The sequence below is a fragment of the Saccopteryx bilineata genome, chromosome 2, assembly GCF_036850765.1.
Source record: "Saccopteryx bilineata isolate mSacBil1 chromosome 2, mSacBil1_pri_phased_curated, whole genome shotgun sequence".
NCBI classification, from domain to species: Eukaryota; Metazoa; Chordata; class Mammalia; order Chiroptera; family Emballonuridae; genus Saccopteryx; species Saccopteryx bilineata.
In genome coordinates, this window is record NC_089491.1 from 11,772,193 (window position 1) to 11,796,179 (window position 23,987).

The 23,987-nt window shown below is 56.8% G+C and overlaps 1 protein-coding gene across 12 annotated transcripts in view; it reads left to right on the forward strand.

Moving 5' to 3' along the window:
• Positions 1-23,128, forward strand: part of DENND1A (DENN domain containing 1A) — a 499,929-nt gene extending 476,801 nt beyond the window's left edge. For 8 of the 12 annotated variants that reach the window (XM_066256260.1, XM_066256258.1, XM_066256259.1 and 5 more), the window contains 4 exons: positions 2,722-2,810; positions 15,995-16,123; positions 18,968-19,223; positions 20,123-23,128. In XM_066256260.1, coding sequence (XP_066112357.1) covers positions 2,722-2,810; positions 15,995-16,123; positions 18,968-19,223; positions 20,123-21,289 — 1,641 coding nt within the window. In that variant the 3' untranslated portion in view covers positions 21,290-23,128. Of the gene's footprint in view, positions 1-2,721; positions 2,815-15,994; positions 16,124-18,967; positions 19,224-20,122 lie in introns of those variants that run through there. The other 4 variants (XM_066256266.1, XM_066256268.1, XM_066256269.1 and 1 more) reach the window with 2 other exon arrangements.
• Positions 23,129-23,987: the final 859 nt, after the last annotated feature.

A 23,987-nucleotide genomic window follows, 5' to 3' on the forward strand; every position in this document is an offset into this window, starting at 1 on the left:
ATCCCTGTTTAGCATTTTCTCCCCTGGCACTGCTGGGACCCTAACACTGGTGGGGCCAGTCGTCGCGTCGTGCGTGCATGTGGTTTCCCCCTCATCCCCAGCCCCTCCCCTCCTCCGCACCCCAGAAAGACGGATGTGATCGCTGAAATATGACGGGCCAGTTGTCTGCATCGTCTTGTGATTCGGGCTTAATTAAACCGTTTTGTCTCTGTGTGTCTGCCTGGTTGCGGCTGCAACTGTAGGTCTGCGGCCGTGTGTGTGTGTGTGTGTGTGTGTGTGTGTGTGTGTGTGTAGAGAGAGAGAGAGAGAGAGAGAGAGAGATCGGTGCATGTGTCTTCGCCTCTGTGTGTGTTTGTAAGACTGTGTACATGTTGGCATCTTGAGGCCTCTGTGTGTCTCTGGATGGTTGTCTGTGAGTATAATTTTGTGTCTGGCTTTGTCCACACCAGGCAAGTGCGTGTGACTCTGGGTGTGTCTGTAGCAGCGTGGGTGACTAGCTGTCCCTGGGTCTGTGGTGACTCTCTCTCCCTCCCCCTCTTTCCGCGTCCCCCTGCCCCCTCCCTGCCCCTCCTCTCTCCTGCTCTGTCTGTTTTATCATCCCTAATGAAGCAGTCTTCTCCATCGATCCTGCTGATTGCCAACCCATTCCTTTTGTTTGTTGGCGCTGAGCCATTCAGCGGCACTCTGACAGCTCAGCTCGTCTAATTAGCTCTGTTGTTCTTTTTCCCCATGTTTCACCACGTTGCAAGTTCAGTTGAGGTTGCCACAAACTTAATCCCCCCATTTCAGCCACAAGTTCACATTCCTAACCCGCCTTCATTGTAGCAGGGAGCAGCCATGTGCAAGGACAGGCTGACAGGCCTAATGTCTGCCCTTTCCTGAAACCACCACCCCAGCCCCCCCGCCCCCGGGCAGGCAGAACTGTTCCATTGCCCCATCAGCACACCCGCCTTTGTGGTGGAAGTCTGGGGGAGCATTCCAACTCAGTGACCCTGTTTACCAGCTGCCTCTGGCTAGGGAAACCAGCTCACCGTTAGAGTGGGTTGTGGTGTATCCAGCAAATGGTGGCTTTGTGGCAGGCGCTGTTCTAATAACAATGATGATAATGGCAACATTGTTATGTACTTCTTAAATCCCAAGCAACAGCATTCATTTGTTTCTAAAAATCTTGCTGAGTGACCACTCTAATACCAGACACCAAGCAGGATGCTACGCAGGGGTGAGACCATCATATATCAAACCTGCTCATTCAGAGACACCCCACCCCTGGCTTCCTTTTGTTGTTGACAAGCTCACAGAGAAGCAAGGTGAGCATTTATGGAGCCCCACTGTGTGCCAGACCCCCTGCTGGCGCTGTCCCGCATCATGGCATCACCGCTGCAGGTCTTCGCGGGTCTTCCGGGCAGCCCACCGAAGAAGACAGCAAGTTTGGTGGGATGCATTGGGCGCTTTTTTGGCCACATCTCTGAGTTGCCGAGGAGGATGAGATCAGACTGGCCAGTCCACAGGAAACACTTTGGTTAGATCAGGCATGTGGAAACCCGAGGGCTTGATTAGGCTCCATGAAGACTTGTCTTTTATGCAGCCAAACTTGTGTGATCTGTGTTCCTAAGCCACTGCACTGTGTCACCCACAATTGTGGTGGGGGTGGTTCAGAGAAGAGGGCGGGCAGGAAATGGAGCCTGTGCACCTCCCTCCTCTGTCCTGCCCTAGAGCCTCAGCCACTGTGGCGTTTGCTATTGGTCCCTCTACTGCAGAGGGAGAGCCAGCCCCCTGCCCTGGACACTCAGTCACTTCTTTTGGCCGCGAAACTCACAGGTAGACTTTCTTGGCTTAGCTCTCTCGGGGCCCTCTCTGTATTGGAAATGTTCAGAGATGATGGTGCCAAATTTAAAGCCATGTCATGCTGATTAGACCAAAAAAGTATCCTTCTAGGGGCACCTAGAAGTTTTCTAACCAACTCCCATCAGTGGGCTCTGCTGGGGGAAGGTTGTCTTTTTGTATGGGCCCTTGTCTTGGCTTGCAGGGCAGCAGCAGGACAACAAAACAGAAAGAAAAGCCCATCCCGCCGCTGCAGCCCAGCTGTGGCCTAGGAAGCTGTGTGCTTCTCTGTCACACCCCCACCTGCCCCCCGCAGGGGACTGCTCCCGGTGCTCTCAAGAGTAGAAGGGGATTTTTACAAACCGCCTGATGCTATGATTTGCTTTCTTGCCCCTCCCATTTAGAGAGGAAAGTAAGCATCTTGTAAGTCAGTTGTAAAAAGAACAAAATAAGCACATGAACCCTAAAAACAAAGTCGGAATGAAACGTTTTTGCTCCACCAGACCGGTTTCTGGGTTAGAGGTGTGTGGAGAGCCATCATTCCGAGTCCTCTTTGTTCCGGGCCCTGTGCAGACAGTCTCACTGAGCCCTCGCGGAAGCCCGCAAGGACGGGGAACCACCCCCTCGCGGAAGCCCGCAAGGACGGGGGAACCGCCCCCTACCTGCGGGCCAGGAGGCCAGGCTTTTCAGAAGACCCTTTCCAGTGTGAGTAGCCCGCGGAATTCTGTCCACGCGCCTGCGGTGCACTCAGCGGCAGTGTTTCCGTGGTACACAGAGCCTTTGTGGTCCATACTATGACGGTCCCCAACATTTATTTGGGGGCTGCTTATCCTAAACCTCCCAATGTTCCTGGATGGCTTCTCCGACTCACTCCTTGGGACTTCCCTGTGCCCCCTGCAGGTGCGCCCTCCCCGTCCACATGTTGTCAAGAGGCCGAAGAGCAACGTCACCACAGAAGGCCGAAGGACGTCCATCTCCAGCCCTGAGCAGTGAGTCCCCCTCTGCTCCCCGCCCGTCTGCCCGAACACAGTGGGGCCGGTGTTTGTGCCGCCCACGCGTCAGCCTGGCTTCCGGAGGCTTCCCTGGAGCCTGAGCGAGCGGGTGCTTCACACAGAGGGCGGTTGGGACCAGGGCTTGGTCTCCAGTGTCTGCTAGCAGTTGTCACGGCAGTGGGGGGCCCCAGAGGCCAACAAGCAGGCCACCTGCGCTGGGTTTTGAGCAGCGGTGCCCATAGGGTACTCACACAGGCTCAGAAGGAGGAGAGTCAGGAACCTGGTCAGAGAGGTGACTTAGCGGGGGCCTCCACCCTCCTGTGCCTGGGGCTCTAGGGGTCTCTGGAGCTCAGATTCATACGTGGGGCTGTCCTATCCCCAGCCCCACCCCACTCTGCTCACCTGTGTCAGGTGTTTATGTTGCTACAGCTTTGCTTTTCTACCTCCCAGAGGTCCTGGGGCAGGTACTGGGGTTTATAGCTAGCCTAGGACCCACCTTAGAGTCACTTGCTGGGTAGATGGTGAGTAAATGAGGGCAATAATGAGGCACGTACACAAGCAGTGACCAGAGCTGTGTACCCGCCTGGGGAAGGGACCGCTGCTTCCAGCTGAGGATGCAAGGCTTCCCTTGTCCCCAAGGCACAGAGCCCTGGGCTCTGTTCACACGACTCTGCAGCTACCCCCTGGCTTCCTGTGATTCCTCAAAAAGTACATGAGTCCGTCAAAGGTAGGGTTGTTTGGGAAACCAAAAACATTGCCCCAAGGGCACTGAAGTTTGTTGAGTGAGAAAGGGGGACACTCGTGTCTGCTCTACTCTCAGAAGAGTTCTCAGGGAAAGAAGTTCAAATTCAGGGCCCGGTCAGACAAGGAGCCAAAGGGAAGAAACGATTCTCAACCGTCAAGTGGTGGCCTGCACCCAGGCAGCAGAGCACTTCCGCTCCCCGGCTCTCTTGGTGTGCACTGCGATGTTGCTTCAGATGTTCTGTCACATAGAACCGGCCTACCCAGGCCACCCTCAAACCTTGCCCAGAAAGCTGTAGGAGACAGAGGTGTGAGAGAGAGGGTAGGGGAGACAGAGAGAGTGAGTGTGTATGTGTGTGTCTTGGGAGATGAACAAACACCTGAAGTTGGGTGTAGGCTGAACTTTTGCTCTGACATGGACGGTGGGAATAGTGAGGAATGGGTCCCTGGCCATGACTGGCGTGGATTGTGATTGCCCCCTTGTGGAGAAGATGCGGCACGGCTCCCGAGTTCCTCAGGCCCTGAAGATTTGTCTGTAGAGGGGAGGAATCCCTCACTCCTCTTTAAAGCTGCCACTTTAAATCTGGACTAAACCCCACTGCCCTGCGATACAGGTCGCGGGCCTGTGGTCCTGAAATGCGAACCTGGAATATCCCTGCTCTGCACAGGAGCACGGAGCACCCAGACCAGCATCACTGCACATCCTGCGACGGGCATGACCCGCTCGGTGGCCAGACTCCCGGTTAGAGGCTGGGTCTCCTGGTCGCGTCTGTGTTGGCGGCTGCTTTCCAGCCTGGTGAGGGTGCCCCTCGTGTGCGCCGGAGAGCCAGTCCAGCAGGCCCACCTCCCGCTTGTACCCAGAACTGTGTCAGCATCACTCGTTTCCTTTTGTAATGCGCCTTGTTTTAGACTTCTGTTCAGGAAGCGTGAGGTTGAACCACGGGGAGCATGAGGCTCGTTCAGTGGGCTGGTGAACAGGCAGTGATCTAAAAAAACAACAAAAAGCGACGGTTCTCTGTGTCCACACATCGCCGATAAACAGGTACACTTTGGGACATCATTCCAAGAGTTCCTGTTCACATTTTTTTAGTGGTGAGGGGGTGGGGGCTGTCCTCCCATATGGCCAGGGATGCTCCTGGTACCCCCCCGGGGGGGATTCCTTCATCTCTCCCCAGGCCGCCCCTCCCCCACTGTGCTCCTCCACTTCCAAATGCCATGTCACAACAGCACTTGGATGTGTTTTCCTCAACTGTCATCAGCTCCAGCTGGCAAGACCAAGTTCTTGAAACACAGGAAGCATCCAGCGGAAAATATTTTAATAAAACAGACTCCTCATAAAATACTGTTCTAGGGAGGAAAGAAACCCACTCCCCGATCTGTCAGCGTTGTGCTGGGAGCCACGCTCGCGGGCGGCAGCCACGTCCTGACAGGCCTTTGTCGTGGTGGTTCCGCACTGGGCACGCAGGTCCACGGCTGGCCCTTCACTCTGCCTGCATTTTCCTGAATCGTGGACCGTCACCTCCACTGGGAGTGTCTAAGTGCGTCAGAAATGGAGACAATTGGGTGAAAGACCAGCAGCACCTTTGAAGTGGAAGGAGGGACTCAGTCCTCCTGACTTCCTGCCCCAACTCTCACTCCCAAAGAGCATATGAAACAGCTACCTTTGTGGACAAGATGGAGCTGATTAAGAAAGCCAGGTCCACATTCTCCCGCAGCAAGTCGCTCGGCAGGGCGGCCACGTGCACTCTGGCCGGCCCATCCGCTGAAGTCCGTTTCCTCCTGTCCTCATGATGTCCGTCTGTCCCTCATATACTCAGTTGCTCAACAGGTATCTTTGAAAACCTACGAGGTGTGAGTGGCTTGGGGTTTTGAAAAGAGGATTTTAAGAGGAATCCCCATGCTGACTCTTGCTGACTTAAATTTTCCCGAAGTGAAACTTTTCCCTGTCAGATTTTCTTCCTGGACCGAGGGCAGGTGTCCTGGCCCACCTACAGCCCTTCGGTGGCAGGGGGAGCACACCTGAGGACTTCTGGGGAGAGTAGCCCCTCTGTTTCTCAGTTAATATTTGCTGATTAACACCCAGTGACTGTCTCTGCTCAGGAACCAGTAGGCAGCTATTATTATGTAGCGGGTGCCGGCCTGCCCTGAGCACTCCCCAGGGCGAGAGTCAGTGTCGGGCGGCATCAGGCAGCACGGTTGGCATCAGAGGCCAGCTGGCAGTGAGCATGGTCGAGCACCTCTCCTGTCCTGGGCCCTCGTAGGCTGGGGTTCATTTCTCCTTCCACAGAACGGGACACAGTCTCAGAAAGGGTATTTCACCCAAGTCCCAGCGCCATCCCGTTCAAAAGTGGTAGGGCCGGGACTCCCAATGCTGCTGACTTCATTTCTCAGTCACTCGCGGCCGCCCGTGGGGGTGCGTTGTCAGTCTGGCTTTGCCTGGACAGTTCCAGGTCCCACGGTGACTTGTGCCACCCTTTTGCTCTGGTTTCCTGGAGTTGGGAACCCAAGCCGTTGTTTTGCTGCCAAAGAAGCAGTGTCCACTGGGGCCTGAGTGTTTCTACCCGGGGAAGGAAAGAGCACCATTTACTGCACGTCAGTTAATCCTGTGAAAGTTAGGAGTGGTTTTCCCATTGAACAGATGGAGAAACTGAGGCTCGGAGAGAAACTTTCAGTAACTTGCCCAAGGCCTCAGGGCTAGAAAATGGTGGGATCAGCTGAGGACAGAGGCCTCAGCCTTTCTCCTGCACCAGCAGGCTCTTTCTAAGAACCTAATTACACTGCACTGCTCTGAATGGCGAGGACAACAGGGGTCACCGTAGGGGTCACAGCGCCCACCTGACAGAGGTGGGCCCGGCTGCTCCATTCGCAGTGTACATGGCTGCTGGGTGCCACCTTGTTTTCCTTTCGGCTTGTCAGGCGTAGGCGGGTGTCCTATAGAACTTGAAGTTCAGAAGGAGCCAACAGCAAGCTCTAAAATGCAGCGCTGTGCTCAGTACTGCCCGCCCCTGAGGACCACACCAGAGGCCAGAGGCAGGGAGTGGCCTGCTGGTCCCCAGGCGCCTGTCTCTGCCAGGCTGTCATCCTCATTCACCGCAGTCGGGGACAGGGGCAGCAACTCTCCCAGAGTTGCTAAAAGAACAGGAGATAGTCACATGCAGGCTTCACCTCACTTAATCTTCACAACAACCCAGGAGGGTCGGGCTGTCTTCTGACGCTCAGTGGTTAAGGGGCGTGTGGTCCACATGCATGATGGATCCACAGCATGCTCAGGGCTGACCGGCTGCAGAGCCTGACACCTGGTCTCACTTCCACTGGGTGAGACACAGCACCCTCTGCTCACGCAGGCTTGACTGGCTGTAGGCTGGTCAGTTGAACTTTCTTTTGCCTTAAATAAGAATAGTCCAAATTCGGCCACCAGACGCCCATTAACCATTGCCCTACTCGCCCCTCTGGCCAGATCCATGCAAATCTGCTCTTTTCAAATACTTTTGTTTATTTGTGAAAATAACCCAATAGCCTTATAGGCTGTGTGGAAGTTAGGGAAGAGACAATATCATTCTGAACTCCACTACAACCACTTGTTCACATCCCTGCAGATTCCTGTAGCTGCGTGCAGACCTGCGGCTTCCTTCAAGTGGGCTGTCCGATGGATTGGCCCCATGCCCTGGTGACCCCTGCCGTTGGTGACGGCGGGAGGTCCCACTGTACGCATGTGCGCAGCCTAGCTCATAGACACGCCCTCACGCTGGACCTGCCGATTGTTCCTGGTTTTCACCAGTACGGAAAATGCCAGCATGAATGTCCTTGTTCTCCAAGTATTTTTTTACCTCATATCATGGTAAGAAACGGAGTGATTAACAGCTACCATTAACCGAGAACCACGAGCCAGCACTTTACATACAGCGTTTCATTGAATCCGCACCAGAAGTCGGTGCGGGTAGGTATCATTTGCTCTGTTTTATAGAAGTAACAGAAACCCTGAGAGGTTGTCAGTGCCCTTGGTTACACAGCTAGTTAGTGGCAGAGCTGAGCTTTAAATATGTCTCTTTAACACAAGAGTCCGTACCCTAAACCAGCAGTAGAGGCAGATTTCTGCTCCATGTTGCTGAATAACTTTCTAAAAGACTTGTAGCACTTTACACTCCGACCAGAGCTGTAGGCTCCCTGAGAATCTGGTCCTGGGGGACCCAGAGGAACTTGTGGCTGGTGATAGAAATCCTTCTGGCCAAGGAGAAATGCTGTGGGTTCGCTGGCTGGGCAGACCATCTGTCCACCAATGGCCAGCCCACACTGCCTAGGAATTGGACAGTCTGATCATCCGAATTGCACTGCGTGACCCCAGCCCCTAAAGCCCCAGAAGATTAGAACAAGATCAGAAGAGCTGCCAGAAACATTTAGTGAGAGCTTTGCCCAAAGACGGGGCTTAGGGCACCACGGTTGTATTGGTGCGGGCCAGCCGCACACGTGCTCTGGCCAACGGTGATGTGATACATGCCGTTCCGCCCGTCTCCTCAAGACCCGGGCTCAGCACAGCGTCAGCAGTGGGTGCGGTGGGTCACGACCGGTGACAGGCGTGGAGCCCCTGTCCCTCCTGCCTGACCCAGAGCTGCCCTGGGGTGTGGCCCATGAGCCCTGCCAGGATGGTGGCCTGGTGCCTGAGCGGGGCTTCAGCATTCGGCAGACCTGGGTCAGATCCTAGTGCCTGTTCACATCCCAGGGAGCACAACAGGAAGCTGCCCGCAGAAGCCCCACCAGCACCGAGGCAGCCAGTCCCCTCTCCTGCCAGCTCCTGCTGTCGGGTCTGTCACTGCTCTGGGGCCCCCACCCCCCACCCACACCTCCCCGGGCTTCCCCTGATGTAGTGCTGCCTACGACATTGTACTATTCACCTCGCCTGCACGTGTGCACGCCTGGCACACTCGCCAGGGCCCAGAGGTCCTCCAGGGCAGAGCACTGTGCTTCAGCTCCAGACTGAGAGCAGCCCAGGCCTCCGCTCAGGGCTGTTTGCTGAATGAATGAGCAGAGGAATCACTGAAGGCAGGTGGGAAGCTCACAGCCCAGCACCCTGGAGATGGGGAAGGGGCATCAGTTAACCACAGATGTGTGAAGGGCACCTACTGTGTGCCAGGTGTGACTAGGGTGTGCACATGAAGCCACCAGCACCTCCCCTGCCCAGGCCCTCTAAACGCTAGAAACCTCAGTCAGCCCAGGAACAAGGAACAAGTCTGGAAGGTGCCAGCTGGCCCTGGGCCCCAGGGGCAGGGGCAGCTGTCTGGGTACTACCCCATGGCAGGCTGCCAGGACCCACTCTGAATTGCCGAGAGTCCAAACACGGAGCAGAAGGCCATAGACTCAGTTAGCAAGGCCAGAGGCTCCTGACCTGACTCGCCCCCCCCCCCCCCAGCAGTGGGTTCTGGGCCCTGGGGACAAAGCTGAGCCAGAAGCAGACATGGAGCCTGAGCCAGCTTGGAAGAGCAAGACCTGCCACGGAGCGCGCAGCGGCCCTGGAGAGCACGGGCCCCCGCCTTCCCCATGTCTCGAAGGGGAGGACCCTTCCCAGGATCTGTCACAACTGGGGGAGTTAGTTCCAGCTGAAAAACTAGCCTTCAGGAAGCCCCAGGAAAGGATGCTTCCTCCTGTGGACATAGGATTTCAGTCACCTCTGAACAGCTGTGCCGTCCCGGCCAAGTCCTCTGTATCAGAGGTGCCATGTCACCGTCACCTCCTCTTAAAGACCTGCCCCAGGCCCAGCACTTCCTCCCAGGTCATCTCACTTAACTTCCCCTCCCCCAGAGTCTCCCCAGGACCGGGAGGGAGCCCAGGCGCTGACACGCGGGGGAGTGACCTGGGTCTGAGACACGCCCCGGGGCCTGCGGGGGCCCACGTCCACGTCCTCTGCTTTGCGGCTTGCCGCCCCACCACTCGCCCTCCTCCACTGCTTCTGCCAGAAAAGCCTTGGGCTCCTGGCAAGCAGAGGCCTTCCGCGCAAGGGACAGGCGTTCTTCAGTTTGTCTAGGCAGGGAAAGTGCCAGAGGTGTCCCCCGCCACCTCCCTCCACCAAAGAGCCTGGAGAGGAGACAATGGGGCCCCGTCCTGTGCGTGGGCCTCCTTGTCTATGTGGGTGTCCGCCTGGTGGCCCGGGGAGGACTTCTCAGGGCATCTGGGGCATGGGTACAGACATGTGAAACACACTAGTGATTTTTGTTAAAAGGAGGAATGAATTAACCCTTTGAGTAGTGAGTTTATTTCATGTTCGCTGACCCCCGGGAGTGAGTTCTTTTTCAAAAAAATGAAATTAGTTCCAGTTACAGTTTTATTAACTTAAAATCATGTTTGTTTGATAACCAATTTATGGAAACAAGAAGAACATACATTTGCCTTTTCTTAATGTTGCCTTACACATTTTTAAAATAAATCGGTTGTACTCTGATTGATCAGCAGGCACGAGGACGTACATGAACATTGGTACTACTCAAAGGGTCAATGAATATGCAAGTTGATAAATAATTAAGTGGGGGATGAATAAAGGCTGAGAAGGTAAAGGGCACAGCCAGCCCGAGAGAGAGGAGATCCGGCCCTCACATCAGCCCTAACCCCGCACACACTAGCTATGTCCTCATGCAGGTTCAAGGCCCTGCAGTGCCTGGTCCCTGTGCCCACTCCTCCAAAGACGCCTCGAGGCCCTTGTGCAGCCTCTGCCTTGCGCACGATTAAAAGCCCAGTCCCTGTGTCACCTCCCAAGTGAGCCAGGTGCACCCCAAGCACTGCCCTCTGGCAGAGCAGGTTCCCAGTGGGCTGGGAAGGAGCTCTCCTGACAGGAAGACGCCCCCTCACTGGTGATCCTGACTTGTCACAGTAGTGATTCTCACATTACTTTTTTTTATTTTTTTTATTTTTTGTATCTTTCTGAAGCTGGAAACGGGGAGAGACAGTCAGACAGACTCCCGCATGCGCCCGACTGGGATCCACCCGGCACACCCACCAAGGGGCGAAGCTCTGCCCACCAGGAGGCGATGCTCTGCCCCTCTGGGGCGTCGCTCTGTTGCGACCAGAGCCACTCTAGCGCCTGGGGCAGAGGCCAAGGAGCCATCCCCAGCACCCGGGCCATCTTTGCTCCAATGGAGCCTCTGCTGCAGGAGGGGAAGAGAGAGACAGAGAGGAAGGAGAGGGGGAGGGGTGGAGAAACAGATGGGCGCTTCCCCTGTATGCCCTGGCCGGGAATCGAACCCGGAGCTTCTGCACACCAGGCCGACGCTCCACCACTGAGCCAACCGGCCAGGGCCCTCACATTACTTTTAAGTAGATATTCAAATACAGCCAAGTGCACAGGTCCTCCATCCAGCATATCTGTCTACAGGTCTTCCTTTCTGAGGACGACCTCGCCCTTACCCCGGTCACATAGGAGTAGCTCCAGTGCAGTTCCGAGCTTCCTCTGGGGGTCCTGCACTGAGCTTGTTTCCCCCAGAGCCCCCTCTGCTTGCTTCAGAGCCTGTCTATTCTGTTAGCCTGTGTACACAGTACGATGAGACCGGGAGTGCTGGTCCGGACTCCTGGCGATGGAGGGAGTGGCATGGCAGGGTCTTCTCAGATGATTCTGGCCTGCTAGGATAGCCCCGGCTGGGGACCAGTAACCTCTCCTGGGAAGGTCTGGGAAGGCAGGGGCCACCCTGTTCGTCCTCGAACACCTGGGCAAAACCCTGCACAGAATGTCGTTGGCAGGTTAACATGGTGGCTGTTAAGAGTAATCAAGCGCTCACTACATACTAGCTGCTTGTTACACAAGAAACTTTGCAAACATTTCCATTCAGCTTTTATGATAAGACCATCAGGAGGGCTGTGGACCTCCCATTTTACAGATTAGAAATGGAGGTTCCAAGAAGTCAGGTGACTGTCCCGAGGTCATCTGGCTGGGATGAAGGGAACGGTGGAAGGCTGCGACAGACTGGCACCTACCAGGGAGGCAGGACCCGGGTGTCCAGGGGCCTGTCCCTACCCATCAGCCCCATAGGAGCCACGTGATCAGGGGACACCAGAGCGGCCAAGACATGTACTGAGGGAAGATCCTTTGTGCTTGAGAGAAATGATCCTTTAAAAAACGATCACCAGCTCCCTTCGCTACCTCCAGAGACCAAGTCCTTGCTGATTTTCCCCCTTCTTTATCTCAAGTACATTTAAATGTCAATTAAATTTGAAATATCTACATTTGTCAGCATTTCATTTTGGGCCAGCGTGACGTGCTGCTGATTTGTCCACGCGATGTGACACATGAAAAAAACTCCCGAGATGCAGATCTTCCTCATTAAAAAATAAGCCCATGCGATCCTGGTGCAGCAGAGAGCCACGAAGCACGTCCCCGCTTCCTGACGCCGTGTCTCTGACATGGTATTTAAAAAGGAACAGCCGCACCTGTCACCCCTGTCACACGTGCGCACTAACCGGCGACACGTTAAACCAAACATTAGAAGGGGCTCGGGAAGTCATCTGCATGGGACTGCGCACTGAGACGAGGTGGGCAGAGGCAGGAGCAGCCACGGGAGATGATGGGGCCCGAACAGTGATGGACAGCGGGCCTTTCTCGCCCGCCCGGACTCCGCAGCCCTTGCTGGGTAGCCAGGTTCACCGTGACCTGCCTTCTCGCAGACAGCAATTTGTGTATAATAAAATCCAGGCGAGTGGTGGGTGGCAGACTGCAGGGTAGCTGCTGAATTGGGTTAATGAGGGAAGAGGTACACTTCCCCCCCCCCCGTATTCTGCCTAAAGCTAATAAAAAATTTAAACCTGGACGTTTTCGACGGTTCATCCTTTATCTCTGACAAATATCTGACTGTATGTTCCATGGGAGAACATGAGCAGCTGAATTTAAATAAGTTTACTTTGAAACCTCACCTTTTATTGAAAGTGGAAGGGGAAACTCCCAGCCCCTTATTTCATTCAGTCTGAAGGGGCTGTGGCTTGGAGTCGATGTACAGGTTCCCGGTCTACGCTCAGCTGCTGAGGGACATGGGGCACGCGCGGCTCCCTCGTCCTGAGCCTCGGCGGCTCCATCTGCAAATGAGGCTGCGTCGGGATTAATGAGAACCCGCATGGACAGAGTTCAGCTCAACACTTATAAGTGCTGCTAGTGTCCTCACCGTCACCCACGTGGCCCAAAGCTTGGACCTGGAAAACCTTCGATCCGATGACACCACATGGCAGCACGCTCGTCTGGGTGCTCTGACCGTCAAGGGCTAGACGGCCTGCTCGGGAGACTCCCAGGGCCTCTGGTTGAAGCCACAGCCCAGCCAGCCTGGCCTGGCCAGGGGAGCCGACTAGACAGTGGGCCGGACAGCGGGGCTCCCTCTCTGCCCCTCCAGCACCCTGAACCCCCTTCCGTGACACGCCAGTCTGGGGAGGCGCTGGATTTGGACTGACGGGAACCGACGAAGCCACGGTCCAGTCCAGCACTAAGGCTCCTTGCTCTCACAGAAATCCAGACATTGTGGGAGGCTTAGTGGCATTCAGCTTGTGCCAAGCTGTGACTTCTCCCTTCTTGTCAAAGCTAGCTGGGGGCGTGCTTGAGTGGGTGCTGGAAAAGCATTCAAGATGGACTTGAGGGTCCCCCAAGAGCCTCCTTCGGTTTGGCGCCAGCAGAGGTGTGTGTCCCTGTGAGGGCCTGGGCTGAAAGCCCTGCTCGTCACTTCCTGGCCAGGTCACTGGGTCACATCTCTCCCCTCTGCCAGTGGTTCCCAGCTAGCACTGGGTCTGCTCACAGCAGGCACCCAGGAAGTGCCTCTTGGTTGGGTATGTGGATAGACAGACGGATGGACAGACTAGTGACAGCATCATCCTCTGTAAGATCACTATACTGAGACCTTCCTGCTAGCCTGTTGGGAGGGGTAGAAATGGCCTGTGTAAACCCCTGACGAGTGCCGACGTGTGGATGTTACTTGAACCGTGTGCCTGAGACTCCCCCTGTCCCGCAGGTCTTAGCACCTCAGAGGACAGGTGGAACTCAGAGAGGGGACACTTTTGCACTGCAGCCATAAGCTGGTGAAAGGGGCTCCAGGACATGGGTGAAACGGGTGCCTGGTCTCCGCAGCACGCTGGCTTCCGTTCTGTTGGTCAGCAAACTTGCACTGTGCTAACGCTGTGTCCCAGGCGGGGACAGAGAGAAGAATGAGCCAGGCCCTAGCCTTGGCGCTCAGCTCAGGTGCAGAGCTGCAGGAGGTTGAAGGCTATCTGGGAAGCTGTGAAGCACGCCACCCACAGAGAAGGTGACTGTCTAAGACTTCAGAGAGAGAACTCCAGCCGGGAACTCTTCTCAGAGTGCCATTTGGGCTGAGTCTTCAAGACTGAAGAGCAGGCAGTGCACCAGGCGAGGACAGCAGGCAGGGGGCGTGCAGGGTGTGGGCAGGAGGAGCCGCACCAGTGGACAGGGCCCACTCGGCGTCCACCCTGCTGGAGCGTGGGCGCGGCCCTGCGGCTCTGCCGTGCTCACCCCGCCCACCCAGTACATCATCCCACAGACGTCTGCACATTGTTCTTCCTGACGCTCTACTTGCTCTACTCACCGCACAACCCTCTGCCAACAAACTGCCATTCAGAGGAACAGATTGGCAGGTGTTAAGCAGGAGCGTGACAGGGCCAGGTTTGTGACTCAGAGCAGGGTTCTGGTGGCTGTGTGGAGAGTGGCCCTGCTCCTGCACCTTGTTTTATGTCCTGCTGGAAGTGAGGAGCTGGGCATCCTTGCCCCGACGGTGGCCAGTGCCCATTTCTGCAGATAAAGTCTTCCTGCCCCCTGAGTCCAGAGGAAAATGCCTCACCTGGGTCGATGCTCCCTCTGGTCCAGGAAGGGCCAAGGTGTGTCTCATCCGTAACGCCCTGCAAGGTGACCTGGGAAAGGAGGGGACCGCTGTGACCCAGCCCCTCCTTTGGTGCGACCCTGGGCAGGTGGCTTCCCCTCTCTGTGCCTCCACCTCCACCTCCACCTGAACGGGAAGGGAACCACTGCCTGGCTGACTTCCGGGGGGTGGGGACTGAGGAAACGAGGGGCTCGGGCGTGGAAGGGCGGCCGCCGCAGCCCTGGGAGCCAGCTCGGCGCTGCTTTTGAAAGAACAGCATACTGCTGGGTAGCAGCAGCTCAGCACCTGTGCCGGCAGACTGTGGCTGAGACCACTCACAACCTGCTGTCCCTTTCCCCGGGGACAGCTGCTGCCCTCGCCCCTCCAGCCCTGGCTCCGTGCACTTTTTAAAGACATGTTACTTTTCCATGAAATAAAGCATGTATGTAAGTGCATCCTATAAAGCAAAGAGAGGAGCCAGCTGGGTGTGGGGGAGGAGGAGGTTGCCCCCCCCCAGGCACCCAATGTCTCCTACCCACCCCCTCCCCAAACTTCACCATAGGCCGCGGGGATCTCGGCGTGTGGGGCACCCGCTCCCAGCCGGGTACCTGAGCATCGGCTGCAGGGTCCGGATTCGAACCAACGTCTGGCCGGCCCAGCTGCCCTCTCCCAACATTGGCCTCTCATGGGCCCTGGCCCGTGTATAATTCATAGGAGCCGGCGTGGAGTTTCTCTGGGCTATGTGTGTGTTTGTGTTTATAGAGCTCACAGGTGGCTGACAAGCGAGATGTATTTTTTATAACAATGAATATTTAATTTCCACATCACAGATGAAAAAGACTCTCTGAAGAGGCATCTGAGGGAGACGCAGGGAGCACGCTCCTCAGAAAAGGGCCTCGCGGGTGCTCTCCACGTGGCTCACCTCCCGCAACTCTCTCCTCTCCTACCTTTTCCTGATTATTGAAATAGATATGCACGTTGTAGAAAACGCGGAAGACGCACAGGGTAAACGGTGGCGGGGAGTCGCCAGCCCTCCCACCAGCCGGTGTCGGCGGTCGGACCATACCCTTCCACCCTTTTCTCTGCCGTTTCCCATCAGAGATGAGAAAGAACATGCTATAACCGCCATTCAGCATCCTGATTTTTAGCTTTTCCTCTATAAACGTTGTAGTTACTGGGAGGATAACCTCTAGCCAGCGGTACCATAATCCACTTCACCAGCTTCCTGTTGCTGGGAAGGCAGGTGGTTTTGTGTTTTCATATTATAAACATAGCAGTGGTGAACATCTTTGTGAGTAATTCTTGGCTACCATTAGGGCTATCTAAACGCAAGTGGAATTACCCGGTAACAGGTGACTGGATCCTGTGTTTCAGGCTCTGGACACACGTGGCAAAGCCACAGCTCCTTTCCGATGTGGAATGAGCCTCCTTGCCTCGCACCATCAGGCCCGCTGTGCCAGCCGGCCGGCCTTCTCCAGGGAGCCTGCAGCCCAGGCCAGCACAGGGGCTGGGCCGGGCGCTGAGCCCCGAGCCCCCTCCTCACTCCTCCCCACCCCGCCGCGTGCAGGTCTGAGGGTGCCTCCTAACTGTTCTCTCCTCTCTTGTCTCCCTCTGCCCCAGCCTCGTAAAGCCCTCGCGACACTATGCGGTCTTCCTCTCCGAAGACTCCTCTGACGATGAGCGCCAGCGGGAAGAGGGCCCGAGCTCTGGCTTCTCCGAGAGCTTTCTCTTCTCTGCTCCCTTTGAATGGTCTCTCCTCACTCCTTCCGTGTCCCTGAGCTGGGCCTGTGGACTCTCCAGGGCCTCGGGGGGTGGGGGTGGCCAGTGTGCTTGCCCTTGTGTGGGGGAGATGTGTCCGGAGCTGCTGCCTCCCCGTGCCCCAGTGCCAGCTTGCAGGGTGGATGGCACCTCTGTGTGCCTCTTCTCAGGGCGTTCATTCTGCCAGCCCCACAGGGGCTGTGACAGTCGAGCGAGGTGACAAGGGTGACAGGAATCTAAAGGTGTGAGACGGGAGCATGGGTCCCCCTGCCTTATCCAGGGAGAATGCACTTGATTGATTGCTAATGGAATTGGTGGCTACAATTAGCCTGGCTGGTGACACCCGAGTCCTCCAGCTCAGCACAGCTTGGAAAGCCATGTCACATTTTAAGTTAAAAAAAAGAAAAACTTATTGCTATAGAGTGTGTATATTAATGCTGGCACATCCAAACGTTTTACTGACTTTAAAATAATTTTTGTCATTATTATTTATAGCCTAAGCCTCATACTAATTCTGAATTGGAAAAAAAAGAGAAGGTTTACCACAATCCAGCCCTCCCCCCCAAAAAAATATTTAAGCTTTTCTAGTTCCCCCTTTTCGCCAGTTCTTGTCCCTCCACCCGCAAGTTTTCCAGAGCTGGCACTGAGCAAAGGGACAGCATTTGTCTGTGTGTGTTAGCAAGTTGTGATGTTTTTAATGGGAGCCTTTAAGGCAGGGGTCGGGAACCTATGGCTCGCGAGCCAGATGTGGCTCTTTTGATGGCTGCATCTGGCTCGCAGACAAATCTTTAATAAAAATAATAACATTAAAATATAAAACATTCTCATGTATTACAATCCATTCATTTCCTACCGTTCATGTTCATGGTTGCAGGTGGCTGGAGCCAATCACAGCTGTCCTCCGGGACAACACCAAATTTTTATTGGATAATGTGTAACATACACAGGTCATTGTATGGCTCTCACGGAATTACATTTTAAAATATGTGGCATTCATGGCTCTCTCAGCCAAAAAGGTTCCCGACCCCTGCTCTAAGGGAAGGGACCTGCCCTTTGCTGAACACCCACGGGGTCCACATCATCCCCCAGGGAGTGAATGGTTACAGGGTTTGCAAAAGAGGGGAGTCTTCCCCTCCATTCCCCCTCTGGCCCTCTTGCCCTGGGCTGGGCCCCTGATAACTGGATGGCTCTGCTCCTACCATTGCCGCCTCTGGTGGGACTGGGGGGTGAGGGTAGAGGGGTTCTGCTTCCTGTCTGACACCCATCCACGGGCAAGTCCCTTCCCTGCTGGTAGCATAGGCTAAGGTATCAGTTATTGCTCCTACTATTAATTAAAGATAGAACCACTGGAATAAGAAATGTCTGTCCAGATATCACCTTGAAATCACCCTGCAGGTAAAGGCACTCTAGTGACGTCCAGAGACCCCCACCACAGAGTTCCACAGGTCGCGTGTTCTTTCTAAATTATTTGGTGCCTTAAGTATTTAAATAACAGATAGAGCTCACTCCTTTAGCCCAGACCTGTGAGAAGTGTAGGCTTCTGTGTGTGTTGACAAAGGGCATGCCCCATCTCAAAGCAAAACAGGCTCTCATTTGTGGATGTTCTTTTGTTAAGAGTAAGAAGCACACTGGCTTCTCCTTATCTCCTTCTTTATGTTCAAACTTGGTTAAAGGGGCTTTAATTCCAAGGTATTTTAAAGTCTCTCCTACTTGGCTTCCATTTCCACTTCTTGCCAAATGCTGTGTGACATAGGGTGCGTTACTTAGCCTGTCTGAGCTTCCGTTTCCTCGTCTGTGAAGTAGGATGTGAGTCTACTGCACTGGCTGCTTGCATTGCTTTAGTGAGATGTTACAGGTGGATGGAGTCCCTGCCAGGAGTCCAGGCTGTCACTGCGCCCTCCTCCTCCCACTGTCTCCTACCTGGTTCCTGCACGTGTGCCTTTGGGGCCACCAGATGGCGGCCTTCCTCCACCTCACCAGGGCCATGGGCAGTTTCTGCCCGAGCCAGGGGACACTGCTGTGGCCTAGGCTCCACTAGAGGTCAGGGTTTAGCCAGCACCGTTCTCCACGTGCGCAGTGGTACCCTGGCTTGTTGGAGAGAAACCCTTTGTCACTGGGCCTGGGCAAGGCTGCAGGGTTAGGGTGTGCAAACGTACGGAATGCCGTTAGCCTCTGTGTGCCACTCACTGTGCACCAGGCACTGCTCACCTGACCCTCATCACTGCTTGCCAGGGAGACACACTCTGGAATGAGGGAGCCTCTAAGGCTCAGAGAGGTTAAGTGACTTGCCCAAGGTCCCACAGCAGGAGATGACACCACCAGAGCCAGCACCAAGGTCAGCACAGGCTGAGGCTCTGGCAGTCCCCCTGAGGACCCTGAGGTGCTGGGCAGCTGCCCTGAGGAGTTTCCCCAGCCCAGGTCCTGAAAGCTGTCCCCAAGGCCTGACGGCCACAGCTTGGGAACGAGTCTACCTGCCAAGCTGCCCGTTCCCTTTCCAGTTCTGCCCCGTTCCTCCTGTGTTGTCTAAAGTACTTGTGAGTTCACTAGACAGTTATCTGCTGGGCCCAGTGGCTTGGGGGGAACTCAGTGAGTCCCCCAGTGCAAGTCAGCGCTCAGGCGACTTGCCCAAGGTCCCCCAGTGAGCAGCAGAACCCAGATAGAGCCCCAAGCCTATCAGAGTGCCACGCCCAGTCCCTGCACTGGGGGCCCAGGGTACACTCCTGGCCCCGGTGCTCCTGGCCCCAACCCTCAAGCCCTGGAAGCTGTTGGGGGCGGGGATGGCACTCCGCCCACAGAGGCTCTGGGCAGGGGGTTCACCTGCTCTGCCCCTCCCAGGCCGCAGCCCTATCGGACGCTCAAGGAGTCAGACAGTGCGGGCGACGAGGCGGAGAGCCCGGAGCAGCTCGCCAGGGAGCCCGTGGGCCGGGCCGCAGCTCCACCCGACCGGGCTGCCAGCATCGACCTCCTGGAGGACGTCTTCAGCAGCCTGGACATGGAGGTGCCGCTACAGCCACTGGGCCAGGCCAAGAGCTTGGAGGACCTTCGAACCCCCAAAGACCTGCGGGAACAGCCGGGGACCTTTGACTATCAGGTATGGTGCGGGAGGGACAGGCGCCAGCTGAGACTGGGGCTTTCTACACAGGAGGCAGGTTCCTCCATGTGAAGGTGAAAGAGACAGAGGGAGAAACAGTGACTTGAAGGTCCTCCACCCACCTTTAAGGTCAGTCTGACTACAAACCCGGCCAGTGGCCAGACCACCCTCTCAGTGATCACTGGAGATAGAAATCTGCCCCCACGTCCTCTGTGCATCGGAGAGGGCCGGTGCTCCAGGCCACTCTCCCCAGGACCTCCAGCTTGACACCACCTCCCTGCAAGGCTTTGACCCCCAGTGGAATTGGGATTGCTCCCGTCCCCTCTGAGGGGGTCTCCTTGGAGAGGCTCCAGATCAAAATTCCTGGGTGTGACCACTGATCTAACACTGGGACACGCAGTCTGCCACATCCCCTCCCTCGGCCTGCCGCCTGGGTCGCACTGTGGAACAGCGCTCCCACATATCCGTGTGTGCCCATCGTGAAGGGAGGGGAGGCCCAGTCGTGGGGCTCGGGGCAGCCAAGCCGGGCCTGGGGCCCAGTCCTGTTCCCTTCGCCCAGGCCCTGGGCCTCACTCACCCTCCTGGGCTCACACGTGATAAAAAGTGCCCCACGTGCTTTGCAAAGTAAAAAGGTCCCAGCCAGTAGGTGGTCAATAAATGGAGTTGTTTTCCTGAAACTGCTTGGCAACCCTGGCATAAGAGGACAAGGGCTCTCCCTGGCACCCTGTGTGTCACACAGAACAGCCTGGGCTTGGAATCCAGACTGAGCCAGGCTCTGTGCTGGCGACCTGAGCTGAGCCCCAGGGGCTTCCCTGGCACTCCAGAGGGATGGGGGTGGCGGTGCTACCTTCCAGTATTTCAGGCCAGCCGTGGTCACTGCCCCCTTGTTCCCCCAACAGAGGCTGGACCTGGGCAGGAGCGAGAGGAGCCGCGGGATGCCGGTAGCTCTGAGGCTCGCTCACCCATACAACAAGCTCTGGAGCCTGGGCCAGGACGACATGGCCATCTATAGCAAGCCCCTGGCCACCTCCTCTGAGAAGCCCTCAGCCTTGCTTGGGAACTCCCCGGCCCTGCCCCGCAGGCCCCAGAGCCGGGACGGCATCCTGAACCTCGGGGACAAGGAGGCGGCACCTGCCCACACTCCAGGCAGCATCACCATTCCCCGGCCCCAGGGGAGGAAGACCCCAGAACTGGGCATCGTGCCTCCACCTCCCACTGCCCGCCCAGCCAAGCTCCAGGCTGCTGGTGCCGCCCTCGGGGACTTCTCCTCTGAGTGGCTGCAAGCCAACCAGGAAAGGTGCACTGCGCTATTCCCCAGAGCTGCCACCCGAGGCCCCACCGAACTGCTCCAGCCGCTCAGCCTGGCCTCGGGGGCCGCGGCCACTGACAGTGATGCCCTGCTGGCCCTCCTGGACCCACTTAACACAGCCTGGTCCGGCAGTGCCCTCCCACCGGGCCCAACAGCCTCACATGTAGCCAGCCCGTTCACCCCCCAGTTCAGCTTCCCCGCCGCTGGGCCCCCCACCCCGTTTCCACAGCCATCACTCAACCCCTTCGTTCCATCTGTGCCAGCAACACTGCCTGCCATGTCCCTGGTCTCCTCACCAGCTGGGCCTTTTGGGGCCCCGCCTGCCTCCCTGGGGCCAGCTTTTGCCCCCAGCCTCCTGCTGTCCAACTCTGGCTTCTGTGCCCCACACAGATCTCAACCCAACCTGTCTGCTCTCTCCATGCCCAATCTCTTTGGCCAGATGCCCATGAGTGCCCACACCAGCCCCCTGCAGCCACTGGGGCCTCCCACCGTTGCCCCTTCAAGGATCCGAACATTGCCCTTGGTCCGCTCAAGTGCCAGGGCTGCTGAGGCCAAGCAGGGGCTGGCCCTGCGGCCCGGGGACCCCCCACTCCTTCCTCCCAGGCCCACCCAGGGCCTGGAGCCAGCACGGCAGCCCCCTGCTGCTCAGGAGACCAGGGACCCCTTTGAGGACTTGCTGCGGAAAACCAAGCAGGACGTGAGCCCGGCCCCAGGCTCGGTGGAGCAGCTCAGGAAGCAATGGGAGACCTTCGAGTGAGCCTAGCGCCCAGGGTAGGGGCACGAGGCCTGGCTGTGCGCTGCGTTTCCTGTCGCTCTGTTCCTGCCCAGGTTCTACTGGTGGGAAGGGGCGGGACCACTCCGCCACCCCCCTCCCCGCCACTCTGCCTGTCTCTGAGTCTGGCCGCCGGAGAAGGGCGCAGGTTCTGGTCTGGGGAAGAACCGGCTCTTGGGGGCCCATCCCACCTGCGGCCACCCTTCCATAGCACCCCTGTTGGGTTTTGCACTAAAGAGGTCAGCCCAGCGATCACCCAGACCAGCCCTATCCACCTTCCCTCTGGAAACCTCCCCAGGGTCTCTCCTCAAGCCCAAGTCTGTCCTGACAGGCCGGGCCCTGGACGGCTCAGCTTGCCAGGCACAGGTGTCCGTGGCGCCCTCGGGGGAGCCTGTCTGCACAGGACACATGTGGTTTGGAGTCTGAAGTTGGATCTGCCTGGCAGGGCGTTTCCCACCCTCCCTAGCAACGCACACACTCGTTCTCTGTGAGTCTTCACCCGACCCCCAAACCTCAGCTGTTTCTGGCTTGGTAGGGATTCAGGCGCTGAGGGATCCTTGGGACCCCTTGTCATAACCAGCCCCAGCCCCGGCCCCGGCCAGCCCTCCGTGGGGGCTGCGGGCACCAGCCACTCTGGGTTGTAGACGAGAAATAGCTTCAGGTTCCTCTGGGTGCATCAGAAGCTGGAATCAGGCCTTCGTCCGGCGCTCTCCCTTGATCCTCACCGGTTCTCCTGGTCTTGTGCTTCTATCAGATGGGGCTCAGCCTCTTGTCTTGTGGGGCTGCTGAGGCAGCGCTGAGCAGCAGGTACCCAGGTTCCAACCAAAGGCCAGGCTTAACCCCACAGTCCCAGCTGCCTGGGTGCCCTGGGTCAGGAGGAGGCGGGCGCTGAGCCCTCCCCCGGCCTGGGGGAGCAGACTGCGGCTTCCTGCAGCCTGGAGGCAGGAGGGCTCCAAGCGTGCCCCCTGCCCCCTCGGATTCTGGCCAGCCAAGAAATTCCTGCGGCCAGCATCACCAAAGCTCAGTTGAAATGTTTTGTTATTATTTCTTTTATCTTTCTCTTCCTTTTTACTTTATTGATTTGATGAATCTTGAAATTGACTAGTTTCAATAAACCAAGTTGAAATGTGACCCAACCATTTAAGAAAACAACCATCTCAGACATGCAGGAAATTGTGAGCATTTCTACCTGATTTTTCATTTCCTATCTGTGAATGGTCAGTCTCAGAGGTGTCTGACCAGGCAAGGGGGTCCCTGGAGGTCCTCAGAACCCCAGGGAGCCCTATTGGTGACGGAGGGGCTGGGAGGCTACCCCTTGGGTGGGTGGGTCGGTGAGGCCAAGCCCTGAGGTTCACTCTGCCCTGAGGTGTGAAGAACTGCTGGCCCAGCACTCAGCCCCACCCCGTCCCTCAGGGCCCCTCCCCTCCCTCAGGGCCCCTCCCCTGTCCCTCAGGGCCCCTCAGGCAAGTCTCTCTAAAGCTGGCAGGTGTTCTCTGGCTGCCCCGGATGGGGTGGAGGAGGTGTGTCAGCCCGGGCCACGTGGGTACCTCCAGGACTCTCAGGTGTTTCCGAACAGATTCCAGTCCCGCCCATCCTGGGCAGGAGCCTGAACCCCTCTGAGGACAGGGCAGCCCACCCGGTGGGCAGGGGTACGTCAGGGTAAGAGGTCCAGTGGCCCTGGGAAGCGGGTCTCCCTGGCTGGGCTGGGGCTGGTGGCAGTGCCCTTGTTCACATGAGTGCTGCTGTCTCTCCTCGCGTGCCAGACTGAATTTGCAAACCCAAGGAAGAATTGTGTGCTTTCAATAAAATCTCCGGGAGAAGGCTGGTATGGGTGTCCTTGGGGGAAGCTGGGGGCGTGGAGGAGGCCTCTGCCGGCTTAAGCACCCACTTCTGTCGAGGAGGTGGCCAGGGCCGGGGGCAGCCAGGGCAGGATTTGACCCCTGGCCCACTCCAAAGCCTGCTCCCATTTGGGAACAACTCGTCCCCCTCCCTTCCCAAGCAGGGCATTGGGGTGGGCTGATCACAGACCTGCTGGGTCCACGGAACAGAGCTGCAGGTCACCGATGGTGTTGAGGGCACCCAGGCTCCAGGAAGGAACAAGTTCAGGGGACACCTGGAAGTTCACACCCACAGGTCTCTCACTATCAAGGACAGGGCTTGGGACCTGCAGCTCTGTGGATGTCTGTGTTGGGAAGGGAGATCTGGACCATGCACCCCGAGTGGGCGTTAAGCACACCCACCATGTGTCCCCATCCCTCTCCCTGGGTTGCCCTTGAAAATGGCAGGTGCCGCCCTGGCTGGGTATAGCACCAGTAAGTTAGAGCATCGTCCTGATACACTAAGGTTACAGGTTCGATTCCTGGTCAGAACACATACAAGAACCCCCAATGGGTGCATGGATAGGTGGAACAACAAATCGATGTTTCTCTTTCCCCATCTCTTCCTCTTTCCCTCCCTCTGTAAAACCAGTTTGAAAAATGACAGGTGTCTTAGAGAGAAGACCATGGGGCTCCCCCAAAAGAGAGTGTCCCAGATTTTATATGTTGGGGCTCCCCATAAAATATTGTTTCTTAGGAGTCTGCAAGAACAAAGGTTGGCCAAACCATGACAGACTGCGGCACCGGCTGTGGCTGGTGCTAGATGTCTGCTTCTGCACTCTCCCAGGAGTCCTGGAGGAGGTGGG